At 37.5% G+C, this 17,605-nt stretch overlaps 1 protein-coding gene across 1 annotated transcript in view; it reads left to right on the forward strand.

The window, feature by feature from the left end:
- Positions 1 to 17,605, forward strand: part of SLC26A4 (solute carrier family 26 member 4) — a 57,397-nt gene that overhangs the window by 16,128 nt on the left and 23,664 nt on the right. The window contains exons 6-10 of the mRNA XM_008963570.3: positions 6,401 to 6,553; positions 6,654 to 6,736; positions 12,175 to 12,322; positions 13,246 to 13,359; positions 17,510 to 17,587. Of these exons, the coding sequence (XP_008961818.2) occupies positions 6,401 to 6,553; positions 6,654 to 6,736; positions 12,175 to 12,322; positions 13,246 to 13,359; positions 17,510 to 17,587 (576 nt within the window). The remainder of the gene's footprint in view (positions 1 to 6,400; positions 6,554 to 6,653; positions 6,737 to 12,174; positions 12,323 to 13,245; positions 13,360 to 17,509; positions 17,588 to 17,605) is intronic.

A 17,605-nucleotide genomic window follows, 5' to 3' on the forward strand; every position in this document is an offset into this window, starting at 1 on the left:
GGTCATTCTTGATATGTTTTTTCCTGTCAAATCCTCAGTTTTCTATTAAAAAAGAATTTTTTTTTTGAGACAGGGTCTTGCCCCATTGCCTGGGCTGGAATACAGTAGCACAGTCATAGCTCACTGTGACCTCCATCTCCCTGTGTCAAGCGATTCTTCCCCCTCAGCCTCATGAGTAGCTGGAACTACAGGTGTGCCCCACCACACCTGGCTAATTTTCTTTTTCTTTGTTGAATTTTAGTAGAGGCAATGTCTTGCTATGTTGCCCAGGTTAGTCTCGAACTCCTGAGTTCAAGTGATCCTCTCACCTCGGCCTCCCAAAGTTCTGGGATTAAAGGAGTGAGCCACCATGTCCAGCCCATATTTTAAAATTAAAATTAAAAATTTTAAGATTTTATTTTGGTAGAGACAGGGGTTTTGCAATGTCACCCAGGCTGGTCTTGAACCCCTGGCCTCAAGCAGTCATCTTACCGCATGCCTCCTAATGTGTTGGGATTATAGGTGTGGGCCACTGCACCTGGCCAATCCTTAGTTCTTTTTGAGACCTCTGACTGCCTTATTTTGACAGGCTCTGTAACTTTTGCAGCCCCTGGCACATCTTGCTTTTACTTACTTTTACATTTTCTCCATCAAATCTTCACTCATTTAGTCCTTCATTCTCATTCATTCAGTTTATCTATTCAATAAACATATATTGAATACTTACCACGTGCCAGGCACTGTTCACTCCCTATACAAACCCAGTGACTCATTAACCTACCAAGACATCTCTTACTGAGTATTCTTACCTCACTGGGCAAACATTGCTAGGCCTTCATCTACACAGATCACAGGAGGTCCAAACTAATTGTTGACCTGGGTCCATGGCCATTTCAGGACCCCTGCAGAACAGGAGAAATAGTTCTTCTGGTCTCATAGGATTATGTTTAAGAAGAAACTTTCTGCAAATGATTTCACTTTGACAGGGACAAAAGTGAGCAGGAAACACTAGACCAAGGTCAAAAATAGTTTTTAAACCAAGTGCAGTCATTATGTAACTTATTTCCTGTTGAATATTTTTCTTGAAATCTCAGTTTAGCATACAGCATAGAATTTTGCAAGAAACTCCTCACAGGCCACCCAACTTGGAGAAGGTATTTCAGTCATCCCTATATGGTGGTGAATATAAGTTTGCTCTTCTGAAAAAAAAAAAAATCAGCAGGTCTGAAAACGATTACATAGGGTTAAATGAGCCGCTTAGTCTCTGAACAGAGAATTTTGCTTATGACATTACCATTGCAATTATACATGAAAGAATCCTTCAATAAATGCAGAGTAGTAGAGGATTCTCCCAGGAAAGACTGTAAGATTGTTGTAAAATACTTTACCTGGAGTGTTAACTTATCTTTGTTCTAAGGTTGCACTTTGGTTTGTCCTGCCCTCTCCCCCAAAGAGGTGCTGACAACTAGAAATAACAAATGCAAAGAAATAGGGGAGAAAATATTAGAAGAAAAAGAAATCAGTTAATTTACAAATGTCAGAGATACTGGATGTAAGAGGCAGAAGGGAGAATGACAGGGTATTGGCAGCAGTTTAGAATTAGTCAATACCCTTGATGCTACCATGCAGCTACTCAGTTATCTAAGTAAATCCCAGTCCACTTAGGGGTTGATTTCCCACCATTCAATTTGAATGGTTTGCCTCAGTAGACAAGGGTGAGAGCTTTGAAAGCCACCACTAAGCTTGATTAGATTTGTTACTTTGTACCTATTTCAGTATGTAAAATTTATACATTGTATTAAAGTAACACTTTAAGGATTGATCTATACATGTATACACAAAAGATATGGAAGGAAATGCCTGACAGCAAAAGGTGGTCGTGAAGCATTTGTGATATTCATAGAGATAAAATAAACAAAAATAAATTCAGTTCCAATAGTAAATTGATCAACTTTCTCATACACATTATTGGGCATAATTTTTTCTTATGGTTTCATAAACACAGGTAATCCTGGGCAAGAACAAAGAAATTATCTAAATGAAATTGTCCTAAAATTTTCCAAACACAGCAGGAAATATAGTAAAATATTATCTATTACCAAAAAGTTCATTATCATAATTTGAATTATTTGGAATACTAAGCTAAAATACAGAATCATATGTGTATCCATACTATTAACATATTTTATGGTATTTTAACAGTAAACTAAATTAGAAGTACTGTTCAGTGTTTTTGTAGAGTCTAATTTCTATGTCGTTAAATATAATCTTATATTATTATATAATATAATCTTATCTTATATTATTATATAATCTTATCTTATATTATTATATAATATAATCTTATATTATATAATCTTATCTTATATAATCTTATTATATACTCATATAATATAATCTTATATTATTATATACTCTTATATAATATAATCTTATATTATTATATACTCTTATATAATCTTATATTATGTCATAATATAATCTTATATTATGTCATAATATAATCTTATATTATGACATAATATAATCTTATATTATGACAATCTTATATTATGACATAATATAATCTTATATTATGTCATAATATAATCTTATATTATGACATAATATAATCTTATATTATGACATAATATAATCTTATATTATGTCATAATATAATCTTATATTATGTCATAATATAATCTTATATTATGACATAATATAATCTTATATTATGACAGAATATAATCTTATATTATGACAGAATATAATCTTATATTATGACAGAATATAATCTTATCTTACATAATATAATCTTATCTTATTACATAATATAATCTTATCTTGTTACATAATATAATCTTATCTTATTACATAATATAATCTTATCTTATTGCATAATATAATCTTATTGCATAATATAATCTTATCTTATTGCATAATATAATCTTATCTTATTGCATAATATAATCTTATCTTATTGCATAATATAATCTTATCTTATTGCATAATATAATCTTATTTCATAATATAATCTTATCTTATTGCATAATATAATCTTATCTTATTGCATAATATAATCTTATCTTATTGCATAATATAATCTTATTGCATAATATAATCTTATCTTATTGCATAATATAATCTTATTATAGAATAAAATCTTATCTTATTATATAATCTTATCTTATTATACAATATAATCTTATCTTATTATATAATATAATCTTATTATATAATAGAATCTTATCTTATTATATAATCTTATTATATAATAGAATCTTATCTTATTATATAGTCTTATTATATAATATAATCTTATCTTATTATATAATCTTATCTTATTATATAATATAATCTTATCTTATTATATAACCTTATCTTATTATATAATCTTATTATATAATATAATCTTATTATATAATCTTATCTTATTATATAATATAATCTTATTATATAATCTTATCTTATTATATAATATAATCTTATTATATAATCTTATCTTATTATATAATATAATCTTATTATAGAATCTTATCTTATTATATAATATAATCTTATTATATAATCTAATCTTATTATATAATCTTATCTCATTATATAATATTATCTTATTATATAAACTTATCTTATTATATAATATAATCTTATCTTATTATATAATCTTATCTTATTATATGTTATATTATTATATAATCTTATATGATTATATAATCTTATATGATTATATAAGTATAATCTTTTCTTATATTATTATATAACATTATTATACAATAATAATGTAAACTGACTATTGCAGTTTACATGGTGAGTTTTATTTCTGCACAGATTAAACTTTCTATCATAGAGCTCTTCTTAAAAGATTCTGAATGACTACTCAATATGTAGGCAACTTATTTACATACTCAGATACCTTGCATGATGCAATTGTGTAATATAAACTGATTTTGGTTTTTGAACCTCATGTTACATTTCTAATCCACCAGACATACTTTTTATTCAAAGGTCTAATTGATTCTCATAGATTAAACTGGAATCCTGTAGTGATTATTTTTGTAAGGTAAAAATGTTTGTGTGATTGGGATAATGATTCCAAATGTTTTGTTTTTCAAGTTTTAATTTTTGCATCTTGAGTTGAAAAGTACACCTTTAATGAATAGACAACTCATCAAAATGTTATACCTAGCTCCTGAATTAATCAGGGTCATTCATCAGAAAACTGATTATGTAAAGGACCAAACAGCAATGATAACCTTCAAGCCTCTGGGATAGGTAGGGCTGTTTGCTCCTGTGTTAAATGCCCTAAGTTCTTGTTATCGTGTCTGCTGGTGGTAGTTATCCCATTTTCTTTTTCACTCTGCTGTCCCTGGCATCATCTTGTTTCTGTCAGTGTACCTGCCTTTAGCAATTTTCAGTGACTCTGAAAACCAGACAAAGTGAATTTGTTAGTACTGGATTTCAAGAAAGAGCAAAAGTACCCTCTGAGTGAAAGTTCAAGAGTCTTCCTACAAGTTAAATGCCTGAACTCTAGTCCAAGTGTTTGGTAGGAGGTATTTTGCTTGCATAATAACTTCTCCCCCATTCCCTTACTCTTCTTGAATGTGTTCCAGAGAGTTGAGGTTGCTGGCAAAGTGACTCCTAGATTACTTAAGGTTCATTAAGTACTTAAAGTTCATTAAGCTCATACATAATTGTCACCAGATCATCATTATAATTATTTTAAGAGTAGTTTATCTGTGAAAATAAGTAAAATACATGTTATAAATGTTATAAACTATAAGATGCTCCATTCTTTTATCTTCCTATAAAATATGTCTATAAAAAAGCTCATTTAAAGAAAAGTTACCTTCACTGTGAGATTGTCTCAAAGAAACGTCTCAAAGATACCTTCTTAAATCCTGCCTTCTACAGGACTGAAGTTAATATAACAAAGATATTAGTGTTCTTCCTTGGGATTCTTCCTTGCTAATTTCCTTGAAAACACCCTTGATTCCCAGAAGTCTCCTATTTACAAAACAAAACTAGTTTTTCTTGAATTGATTCATCTGTCTACTTAAAGATTTTTTTTGGCCAGTTGTGGTAGCTCATGCCTGTAACCCCAACACTTTGAGAGGTTGGGCAGGAGGATTTCTTGAGGCCAGGAGTTCGAGACCAGTCTGGGCAACAAAGTGAGACACCGTCCCCTGCCCCCACCTCCTCCCGCCCCAATCTCTACAAAAAATAAAATAGCCTATTTATTGTACTCTCTACAATAAATAAAATAAATATAGATGCCCGCCTGTAGCCCCAGCTACTCTGGAGGGTGATGTGGAAGGATTGCTTGAGCTCAGGAGTTCGAGGCCACTGTACTCCAGCCTGGGCAAGAGAGCTAAAAAAAAAAAAAAAAAAAAGTTTTTTTTATGTTATCTTAGTTCAAGTTTGAGAAATAAAATTAAGTGCCAAATTTATTTCCAAAAATGTATGCTTGTCAGGAGATATACCTAATGTTAAATGACGAGTTAATGGGTACAGCACACCAACGTGGCACACGTATACATATGTAACAAACCTGCACGTTGTGCACATGTACCCTAAAACTTAAAGTATAATTTAAAAACAAAAAACAGAAAAAAACTACAGATTCAATTCAGCTTTAGGAATTAAAAAAAAAGATTTGATATAATTATATCATTATAAAATCAAATTTTTTAAATAAAACATGAAATTGTTTTAATTTTTAAATTAAAGTATGCTTGGCCTATATGTCAATTCAATAGCTTTTCTTTGCCAGAAAGAATGAAGTCAGTCTACCTGTATCCACATATGAAGTATTTTAGGATTTTTTGTTATTTTTTGTTATTATCTATATCATTCAGGTTTAGGAAAGAACTTTACCTAAAATACTGGCTAATTGTGCCCCCAAAAAAAGAAAGCTAGAAAGAAAGAACACACACACACACACACAAAAACAACCAACTGATCAACTGGGAATTTCAGGTTTATCAGCCTTCAGTCTCAATGCTGTATCACTGTAGTAAAAATCAGGCTACTCGATAGCACCTAGAAACCCATTTTAAGATATAAACTTGTAAAGCATTTCTGTAAGTAAAAGGCAGTATGTTTATAATGACATTTTTTCTTTTAAGACATCTTTATTATCAAAAAAATACAGAGAAGCAAAAATAAGAATGTAGAAATCACCCAGTTTTTCCTTTCCAAGTAAACAATCATAAAAAACTTGGTGTATATATATATTGCAGCAATTGTATGTATGTAATGGTCTCTGTATCAACCAACACATTTTTATCATTTTACTGAAACTTTTGAGTGTTGTTTGATGCTGATATCATGGTTTTTCATGTGGGAAGATTCATATGAGAATTGATTGTGTGTGTGTGTGCGTGTGTGTGTGCTCATGTGCGTGTAACAGCAGGAAGTATATAAAATTATTTTCTTTTTATAGACGCTGGTTGAGATTTTTCAAAATATTGGTGATACCAATCTTGCTGATTTCACTGCTGGATTGCTCACCATTGTCGTCTGCATGGCAGTTAAGGAATTAAATGATCGGTTTAGACACAAAATCCCAGTCCCTATTCCTATAGAAGTAATTGTGGTAAGTAGAATATGTAGTTAGAAAGTTCAGCATTATTTGGTTGACAAGCAAGGAATTATTAAAACCAATGGAGTTTTTAACATCTTTTGTTTTATTTCAGACGATAATTGCTACTGCCATTTCATATGGAGCCAACCTGGAAAAAAATTACAATGCTGGCATTGTTAAATCCATCCCAAGGGGGTGAGTGTGGTGTTCCTCCTAGTACTAATACATTAAGTCAGTAAGTCAGTCTTTTTTATTTAAGTGAAACCTTTTATTACAAGCTTCATTTCACTGATGCTCCTTCAATAGTCCTATTTGTGTGTGATCTTGAAGAAACAACCATAAGACAAACAGTATGTGTGTAGATAAACGTCAAGCCATTTGTTTAAAAGCAGCCCGTATATGCTCTTTTTTCTTCATTTTCTTAAAACATGGCAGAACATGTACGGTTAACACCAGAGTCCTGATTTAAACTTATACATAACATTATAATATAATATAAATAGAATCATTTCTCAGTAACATCTATTGCACTGTGAACAATCTGCTTAAGGAATCAGGGACGTCTGGCCTAAATTCTCTATCATTTAGTTTAATCAATTTTGGATAATAATTATATCCTCGTACCCATAAGTAAAATGCATTATCTTCAAGGGAAGTTTTAGAAACATTTGGTAGTTTGGTGAATTAGAAGAGTAAAAGATCAAGGTCCTTCATTCATCTCTGTCACCTTCCAGTTTCGTGACCTGAGGAGATTCTCCTATATAAGACAAGGATAATGAAAACAGCTGAAGCCTCAACTCAAGCTTATTATGAAACACCAGTGAGATCTCTCATGAAATGAAGAGTAGTCAAGACACCCTACACCATAATTTTCTCATATGGGGTTACAAAGGAGGCCTAGATGTTTATTATATTTGTAACATACACTCATAACATTTAAGACTAGACTTGCTGTTAATCAAGAGTACTAGTTTTCCCTAAGACTAGAAGAGTTTGGTACCGGTGTTTCTACCAGGAAAGGGAGTGGAGGGGAGGGAAGGGCACGGAGCCACTGTTTGGTACCAGTGTTTGTTTTCCATGCTCTTAATAGAAACTTCCTCAGGCAAGCTTATTCCCAGAGCTTATTCTACAGGGAACTGCTGTATTCCCATTTGATGAATCTTATAATTTCTTCTAATATCTGTTCCAAACTATTTGAAAAAGCACAGCTGGCTACATGGGACTTAATTTACATGCTATCCATTATAGTGTTTCTCAAACTTACCCTTTTGTAAGAATCACATGGGATCCTTTTTCACACAGATTCCTGGTTCCCACCCCAAACCTATTGAATCAGGCTTTCCAGAGGTGGGGCTCAGGAATTAATATTTTTCAAAAGTGCCTCAAGTGATTCTTGCCCTCAAGGAAACTGGAGAAACTATTTAAGAGAGGATCAACAAATCTAATCTAACAATTACATAATTTCATTAGTTAGAAACAATTACAGAAAAAGATACTTTACAGATCTCTTTTGTCAGGCTTCCTAGGATGTATCAAGTTATAGGTGGTCCACAGAGCAGGCCCTGTCCCATCCATCCGTGTTCCATTAGTTGGTTTGGGGAACTCATTTCTTCTGCCCTAAATTATCCCTCCAGGTCCTCTGCAGAGCTTTCCTGTGCTCTCCTCCTGAGAACAGATTTCTAGCCTCTTGCCCTTGAGTTTAATGAAGCTGAATCTTTGACAGACCACCTGGTCAGCTTGGTCAGCTAATTTAACCTGCCTGGCCCCAGGGACTTTAAGCTACTCCATGAGGGCAGTGACCCCATTGGTGTTGTTCAGCTCTGTCCCAGAGCGCAGAGCTCATCTCACAGTAAGCTCTCAGAAAACACTTGTTGAAGGAATAAAATACCCAAGCCTATGTCATTATAAACAAGCCACAACAAAGGCCTTGGTTATCTGATCTCACTTGGTAGCACAGAAGCAATTCTGATGATATTAACAAACCTGAAAAAGAAAGGGAGTGGAGAGATTGGAAAAAAGCAAGCAGAGTTTTAAAGTGGCCCTGAGGTAAGCACAGTGAAAGGAAGAGGGACAGAGAGATTGTGATATGCCCCCTTTTGATCTCCTCCCTGCTTCAATCCTCCATTAAGCCTGCTGCTCGTAGTTCCCTTTATCCTATTGAGGGTCCATAAGTTAGGATCACTCCTAACCTAGGACCATACGTTAGGACCATAAGTTAGTCCCCAATAACAATGCCCCATTGGACAGCCAAAAACAGTGGCTCCATGCCCTTCCCTCTACTCCCTTTCCTGGTAGAAACATACAACTTTTCCTTGTCCAGTCAACATCTAAGCGCCCCACTAGGATTCACTCATTCTCTCATCCTGGGTGCTTTCTTAACCAGCAGACACTATGAGGGCCAGTCGTGTGCCTCTCTTCTCATGCAACTGGTCCTTATCTGCAACTCGTAATCTGCCCAGTTCCTCACTCTTCCTGCCCAGGCTTCTCTTTTACCTCTTCTGTTATAGTGGTGTGTGTGTGTCTGTGTGTATGTGTGTGTGTGTGTGCACGCACGTGTATGTGTAAACCCATAACAAGATTGACAGCTCTGTCCTCTAAATTTTAATCCCTATTCACTCTCTTGCCTCCTGTCCTTGCCAGTTCCAGAGGTCCCCTTGTTGTCATGTTTGTTACTCTCTTTTTTCTTTTCTTTTCTTTAACAGAGTCTCACTCTGTCACCCAGCCTGGAATGCAGTGGCATGATCTCTGTGGTGTGTGTGTGTGGGTGTGTGTGTGTGTGTATAAACCCATAACAAGATTGACGGCTCTGTCCTCTAAATTTTAATCCCTATTCACTGTCTTGCCTCCTGTCTTCGTCAGTTCTAGAGGTCCTCTTGTCATGTTTGTTACTCTTTCTTTCATTCTCTTTCTTTCTTCCCTTCCTTCCCTCCCTTCCCTCCCTTCCCTCCCTTTCCTACCTTCCCTCCCTTTCCTCCTCTTCCTTCCTTCCTTCCTCTCTCTCTTTTTCTTTCTTTCTTTCTTTTTTCTTTCTTTCTTTCCTTCTTTCTTTCTTTTTCTTTTCCTTTCTTTCCTTTTCTGAAACAGAACCTCACTCTGTCACCCAGCATGGAATGCAGTGGCATGATCTCGGCTCACTGCAACCTCTGCCTCCCAGGTTCAAGCAATTCTCCTGCCTCAGCCTTCTGAGTAGCTGGGACAACAGGCACACACTGCCATGCCTGGCTAATTTTTAGTAGAGACTGGGTTTCACCATGTTGGCCAGGCTGGCCTCAAACTCCTGACCTCAGGTGATCTGCCTGCCTCAGCCACCCAAAGTGCTGGGATTACAGGCACTGTTATAGACCCCTTTTGTCAGGTTTCCTAGAATGTATCAAGTTATAGGTGGCCTGCAGAACATGCCCTGTCCCATCAATCTGGGTTCCATTCATTGGTTTGGGGAATTCAGGCCTACTGTTGTTTTTAAAGTATGTGCTTTGCAGTTGTACTTGAAAGTGTGGCACAGGGGCAAAGCCAACAAAACCACAGGGGTTTTTTCCTGGCTGCTTTCTGAGGGCTACTCTTCTCCTCTAGCTGGAGTGGTGGTGCATTTGCCAAGTGTTCAGACCCAGTCTGAAGTACTCTGGTATTCTGTTTGGTATTCTGCTTATGACGCTGGCCTGTCGTTTGTGGAATTTTGGGCCCTTCAGGGTTCACTTCTCCCGGTCTTCATCTTTTCAGATAAGTGTGTGTTCACATGCTCACTCCCTTGGGTTCTTCATAGTGTTGTCTTATGATCAGGCCTGACATGCTTGGCTGGGGCCAAACAGGCCCACTGAGCAAAAAATTTGGAGAGTTATATCTACAGAAGGAGGGCAAGGGCAAGGGCAAGGGCAAGGAAAAAAGGCTTACTTATAGGTCATTAGAAGATATCCAGACGGGACTTCAATTGGTTTGGGGCAAATAATTGGCACACTTAGGGTTCAGCAAGACAGCAGACATGAGTGGCAGGAGTATGACAGACTTAGGTTCTCCCAATATATACCAAGAACCTACTATATGTGTAGATACTAATTACTTACTTACACAAGTGATTCCTCATTGAATCATATGAGAAGAATATATAGTCCCCATTTGACAGCTGAGGAAACTGGGATGTGGTGGGTTTAAATAACATGCCTAAAGTCATTTGAGAGTGATTCTGGTCCTTTGACTTAAGTCTTTGCACTTTACGCTTTGCAAACCTGGATAATCAAGGATCAGGTCATATTTGGAGAACTAGGCAGCCAGGCAGGCAAATTGCATTAGGCTGCTGTCAAAACTAAGCTGTATGTGAAACTGGAAAGTTATCCTGACAAGTCCGAGTGACCTGAAGTAGGGTTGACTGGGTCTCAGGAGCAAGTCAGGAGCCTGTTTTGAGAAGTGTGGTCCCAAGTCACACCCCAACTAGCAGGTGATGTCATGCTGAGTCGCCCAACTGTTGGATCAGGGTTTCCAACATCCTGTCTGTCTACAGATGGGGTTCATTCCACAGTCTCATTGTGGGGTAGGATGGGATATAAGGAGAAAAGGAGTCTGAAAATTAACCTCACTGGTAGGGAGAGTAAGGCTACAAGGGCAGAGAACCAGACAGACCTTGTTAGGTAGGAAATCGTCTAATATCTAACATTTAGACCTGGACCCACTAACTGACCTCAAGCAAATCACTTCACGTTTCCAGGTCTAAGTTCCTTTATCAACAAGACAAGACAAGAGCGGTGGATTCAACAATACCTAGGATGCTTTCTCTATGGTTTTCTCTAAGAACCTTATTTCTATTTTATTTTTACCACTGTTCTCTAATTATAGGGGAAAATGTAGTTTCCTTATTAAAGAAACTTTAGGCATAAGTGATGTAGGTTGGGGAGACCTTTCATGGCTGGGGGCCTCTGGAATTATACCATATGGATAGTCATCAAGATATAGGTCCATCTCCCAAATTTTCATATTTGAGAGAACCTCATGGTATAATGTGTAGGTTAACTTTTTTATATGGTTTGTAGGGTAGCTCTGGTTTTGTCAAACAGTAGTCATTGGACCCCACAATCATTGAGATATTTTAGTCACTATGGAGCATTGTGATAATTATATTAATTTAATCTTTTTTGCCTTAAGAAGATTTTAAATGTCCTGGCTCTCAAAAAAGGATTTTCCACTGAGCTCTTTTAGCATCATACGTTCTTTGTCTCTTTAACAGAGCTGATACCTCTTCAAACACAGTAAATCTCATATTATGGCTAGAATCTCTTTTAAATTCAAAGAACTTTAAGATGGAATTGTGGAAGGAGAAACACTAACATGTGAAATGGCATGGATGGGGCTGTATGATATTAAAGAATCAGTAACAGCAGATTTATTCATGTGAGAGATAGAGAAGAGTCAGCATGGGTAGGCTCAAAAATAGAGGACAAAGAAATCAGCCAGTAAGATAACACCAACTTCTGATTAAACATTATAAAAGCTGCTACTATCATGTATGTATTTCGTGTGCTTTTTGTTCTTTTGGATCAAGTACTTTCATGTCTAATATGTGACTGAGCAGATATAGCATTTGATGAGATGGGGAAAAAGAATGGTGGTCAAATCTTCACAGCATTTTTCACTTAAAAACTCACTAGGTTTTTGCCTCCTGAACTTCCACCTGTGAGCTTGTTCTCGGAGATGCTGGCTGCATCATTTTCCATCGCTGTGGTGGCTTATGCTATTGCAGTGTCAGTAGGAAAAGTATATGCCACCAAGTATGATTACACCATCGATGGGAACCAGGTATGGGTGCCCTTTTGCTGAACTGGTTTTATAGGGCTGGAAACAGGAAAAAAACATAAATGGAAAAGATTTTGGTGTCAGCTAAAGAAGGGGTTGGATTCTTTCACCAGACCTTATTGGGTTGGTTTTCCTCTTGTGTTTGCTAATTAGAAATTATTTTGGAATAGACACACTGCATCACTTTGCTTTTTTAAGAAATAAGTTGAAATAACACTAATTTTAAAAGAGCTAATTCAGTCAGGTCATAAATAACATTCAAAGTGAACATATTAGGTCAGAAAGAGAATTCTTCATGTAACCCAGTACCTCTTGGCAATTATTTTTAATGGCAGTTATAATGTGACAAAACAGTGCAACAAACATTAATAATAGTTGTGACCACTTTAAATCGAGGTGGTTCACTGTGCAGTTAATATATGCAGGCAATTTTTGTAGGCATGTGATACATTGCCAGGTAAGCTGATTTCACACTGCTTGCAAATTTGCAAGTTCTGTATCTATATGTTTCTGAAAATACAGTATAGCAATAACAGTAGTTAAATGGTTAGTAATCAAGCAGAATAACAGCACTGCTAGTCGTAATATGCTTCATAGCGAATATTCAACCACAGAAAAACACTTTATGTGAGAGCTGCAGACATTCCATTCACTAGGCAGTGAAAAAGCTTAGCAAATGATCAGGTGCTATTTCTTGTCAACTTTAAAAATTATCGTGAGCAATGAGACCTCTCTCAGATGGTATGGAGTCCAAACTCCTGATGTCGTACAAGGACCCCAAGTACCTATCACGGTAAAAATTAAACTGGACCACCACGCAGAGTAGGCATGGGAGTTTTCATTCTTAATGTACTTCCTGAAATACTCAGCGAAGGTCTTGCAAAGATTCAATTTGTAGGATCGTTGTCATCCAGTCTCTTCCTTAGGAATTCATTGCCTTTGGGATCAGCAACATCTTCTCAGGATTCTTCTCTTGTTTTGTGGCCACCACTGCTCTGTCCCGCACGGCCGTCCAGGAGAGCACTGGAGGAAAGACACAGGTAGGAACAACAGCCTTATGATATCCATCTCAGAGAACAAGTCGAGGAATGGCAACAGAGGAAGGCTCGCACCGAGCTTAGCAGGACAATTTGCCTTTCAGACTTGTACTTCCTAATCTGATTCACCTCAGGCCTATTCCTCTTGTTCCACTCCCTCACCTGAAATCTCTTAAAAAACAACATGTATGGTTTTCTGATACAGTGATTCTCAAATCTATTTGTCAGTGCTTACCTGTCATGTAGCTACACTTACCTGCTGTGGTCAATAACAACTGACAAGGAATCAGTAATGAAGGATGCTGATTTTTGTTAATTTGTTACCTGGGGAGACAGATGGCCTGGTAAAAGCGCTTCCTGGCTTTAGGAGCTATTCTATTTTCAGGAAAGTGAAAAGCTCTATTCACATTTCCTTTAGAAGGATCAGGAACTTCCTCCAGGGGCGTTTGGTCCCACAGAACAACAGTTTGCTAGCCAAGAATATTTTTGTTGTAACATTTTTGGCATTTCTTCTTGAGTAAGATTTATGTTGTTGAAGTTCTGCATGTGGGTTTAATCTTATCTTTTAAATGTGGTTTGCAGTTGTTGCCTTTACAAGGTGGCCAAAAAGCCAGCATCCTAGTTAATCTCTGGATAATCCCTCCTTCAATGTTCAGAAAGCTCAGGAGCCATACTCAAAGGCCACTCTTTCCAGCAGGACACAGTCAAAGAGACCACACCAAGCAGATGGGCACAAGGGACAGACTCAGGAATTTTGCTTCTGTCTCTTATGCCTTGAGGTCCTTATCTTCCCAACACAGAAAGAACTATTATTTAGGAGTAAGAAGTACATTGAGATTCCAAAGAACAACAAACCCAAACTACATAGTGCAATACACACACACACACACACACACACACACACACACACATGCACGCACACATGCACAGTCTTCACAGTCTTCAAATGGGTTTTACTAAGGCGGGGACACTTAAAAAATAAATATAAGTTGGGCACAGTGGCTCATGCTTGTAATCCCAGCACTTTGGGAGGCTGAGGTGGGCGGATCAATTGAGGTCAGGAGTTCGAGACTAACCTGGTCAACATGGTGAAACCCCTTCTCTACTAAAAATGCAAAAATTAGCCAGGTATGGTGGTGGATGCCTGTAATCCCAGCTACTTGGGAGGCTGAGGCAGGAGAATCACTTGAACCTGGGAGGTGGAGGTTGCAGTGAGCCAAGATCATGCCATTGCACTCCAGCCTGGGTGACAAGAGCTAGACTCTGTGTCAAATATATACACACACACACACACACACACACATATATATATATATATTCTGATATATATATATGAGAATAACTGAAAAAACTAATGACTCCAACAGTGACTTGCCCAGGGAGAGCTTTAATTGTCCCCAATATGCATGTGATGCTCCTTTCCTATTTATAATGGATCTTGTGACAGACTTGGAAGAATTGGCCTCTTCCAGTTTTTTGGCTGCTTTTCAACAAAAAATTTTATTTTCAGAATTTTTCTTAATTTTTTATTTTTTTTGCAAATATTTCCAGCTCTGAGGGAGCAGGTAAAATAATACAGCTCATATCCAGAGGCATAGCCAGAGATCTGTGGTCAAGGGGAAGAGGTCAGAGCCAATTTCCAAAGCTGTGCACATTTCAGGCTGCAGCTGTCAGCAGCAGGAACTTCTGCTGCTTTCATTTGAGACGGAGCACTGACAAGCTCTCCAGAGCACATGGTCTTCAGCAGGTGCAGGCAAATCTCAAACTGCTGATGTCCATTCTCCTGATGTTACCTCCAGGCTCAAATGAGGCATGGGCTGGCTGTCCCAGTAAGTATGCCCATGTAAAGTGACCTCCTTGGCAGTGGGTTTGGGGGATAATGGTGTTCTGGTAAGCTAATACCCCCTGCCACATACTGACATGTATTATATTTAGGAATGAAGGATGCCAGGATTTCAGCATTAAAGAATGAAACGAGTAAAGAAATGGCTTCATGTTTAATTATTGAAATGTATACTAAATTCTGGGGTTAAAAGTCTAAGTGCCTGAACTGAAATCCAGGGACTGATGGACAAATAAACTGGCAGGGCTTCTCTTGTGTGGCTTCTCATGTTTTCTCTTATGTTGGAACTTCAGTTTCAGCATCTACAAAATGGAAATGATAATTGCATCCATTTCATAGGGATATTGTGAGGATTAGGCAAGAAAATGTAAAGTCTTAGCACATACTTGTAAATGCTCATTGTTTCACTCCTTTAGGCAAGAATAGCATCTTAGCATCTATGATACATATATTGTGCCTGGCACATAAGAAGCACCTGGCATATATTTGCTGAATGAATGAATGGAAGAATGAGTATTGGTGGACACGAACTGTTTTTAGCACATCTACAGATTGTAGAAGAATTAAACATTGGAGCCTTTTCTTTCCCTCACCCCCATCTGACTTCCACTGACTCACAGAAAAGTAATTCTGATTACAAACCACTCTTTAGCTCTGATTACCCCCTCCCTTAACAGAATAATTTTTTAGTAACTGAATCCGGTTGTAGATATAAAGTCTACAGAGTTTCTCACAAACAAGCCTTATCAAGTAAGTGCAAATAATTGATCACTCACCGATTTTAATATAGTGGCCAAAATGAGCCTTGGCCTCCCATAATTGGAGACTCATTATGACATATAATTGGCAAGTAGGTGGCCACTCTCCTGCCACGAGTTTGGCAGCTGACTGTGGTCCTTGTCCCCAAATCTCCATATCTTTCTCCAGTTCACAGAGCTCCCCATCCACAGTGAGATGCAAGTGGCTCGGTAAATACCGGTTGAGTAATTGCATGCAAGGAAGGAAGGGAGGGATAAGGGAAGGAAGGAAAGAAGAAAATGGAAGGAAGGACAAGGGAGAGGAAGGGAAGGGATATGAAGGAAAGCGAAGAGAAGGGAGGGAAGTAGGATATCAGCTTCTCTGCTTAGTCAGGAGAAGGGAAAGAGCACCAGGGTACTGGGAATCTAGGATGGGGATAGGAAGAGCATAGAAAAGCCAGCCAGACATACAAAGCACGCTTTTTAGTACCTCATACACATCATATTGCCTCAGGCTGACCCAACTATAATCTAAATATAAATGATCAATTTGCCAGGTAGAGCAAGTGCTTTCTAATTTTCTGTTTATATTTGCTGTGTCTGTCTCCCGTAACTCAGACCTCTTGCACTAGACAGCACTTGTGCTCAACAAAATCTTCCCAGTTGTTTCCTCTCTGATTGCTTTGCTTGTAGTTCCCTGTCTCCTTTTCTTCTTTGTTTCAGAGCTTCTAATCTTCATCTTGGCTCTGCCCCAGCTGTCTCAACAGAGAATTCATTGGTCATCTAATCAAACGAGAGAGTAGTCCCCACCCCCTCAGCCTCTCTCCTAACTAGTATGGATCTTAGGAGAGCTATTTTTGCCAGCGAAGGTAAAGTTTCTGAAGCTTCCTTTCACCCCTGCTATTGCCCTGTCACTCCATAGCCACTGTTTCAGGCTGCCTTGGGGCAAAGCTCTGAGCCTGCCTCCGTGGAACTGTCAGAGGAGGCAGGAGACACAATCCCACCTCTCAATGTGCAAATGTGGCATTTCGAATTTGCAATAGGATGAGTAAATTTATTTTCTCTGAGACTTTAATGAGACCATGTGCTACAAGTACGAAGTGTTATCAGAGTTGCTATTATAGCTGCAGCTTCAATAATGCAGAAGAATCAGCTATGTGCCATAAGAATTTATTTCCCAAGAATATGACAATGATCTCTGTTGTTGGGAAAGGGGGGATTGGTCCATGTTTCCTGCCATGGTAAATAACTAGAAGGTTGGCCTGAATGGACGCCGAAACCGCAGGTGTGTACTATCACCAATAAAATCCCTGTCAAACTGGCTTTAATTTCACAGGATCAGTCTCCATATTTTCTTTAACTTCTCTGCCATAGCATATATAGATGCCATTTTTGTTCAGTTTTGTGGCTTGAGCAAATAACTATCACTTTTCTCGACAGTATTGAGCAGAAGGGGGAGGCAGGGAAGTATGAAGTGTGTCTGTGAACAGGCTGTCTCATACACACATCCAGTGAGCTGGAAGACACCAGGGAGAAGGACGAATCCTTTTCATAGGAGGTGTGTGTCTTCCAGGTTGCTGGCATCATCTCTGCTGCGATTGTGATGATCGCCATTCTTGCCCTGGGGAAGCTTCTGGAACCCTTGCAGAAGGTATAACCCTGCTTCTCT

This window comes from Pan paniscus, chromosome 6 (genome assembly GCF_029289425.2).
Source record: "Pan paniscus chromosome 6, NHGRI_mPanPan1-v2.0_pri, whole genome shotgun sequence".
Classification (NCBI taxonomy): domain Eukaryota; kingdom Metazoa; phylum Chordata; class Mammalia; order Primates; family Hominidae; genus Pan; species Pan paniscus.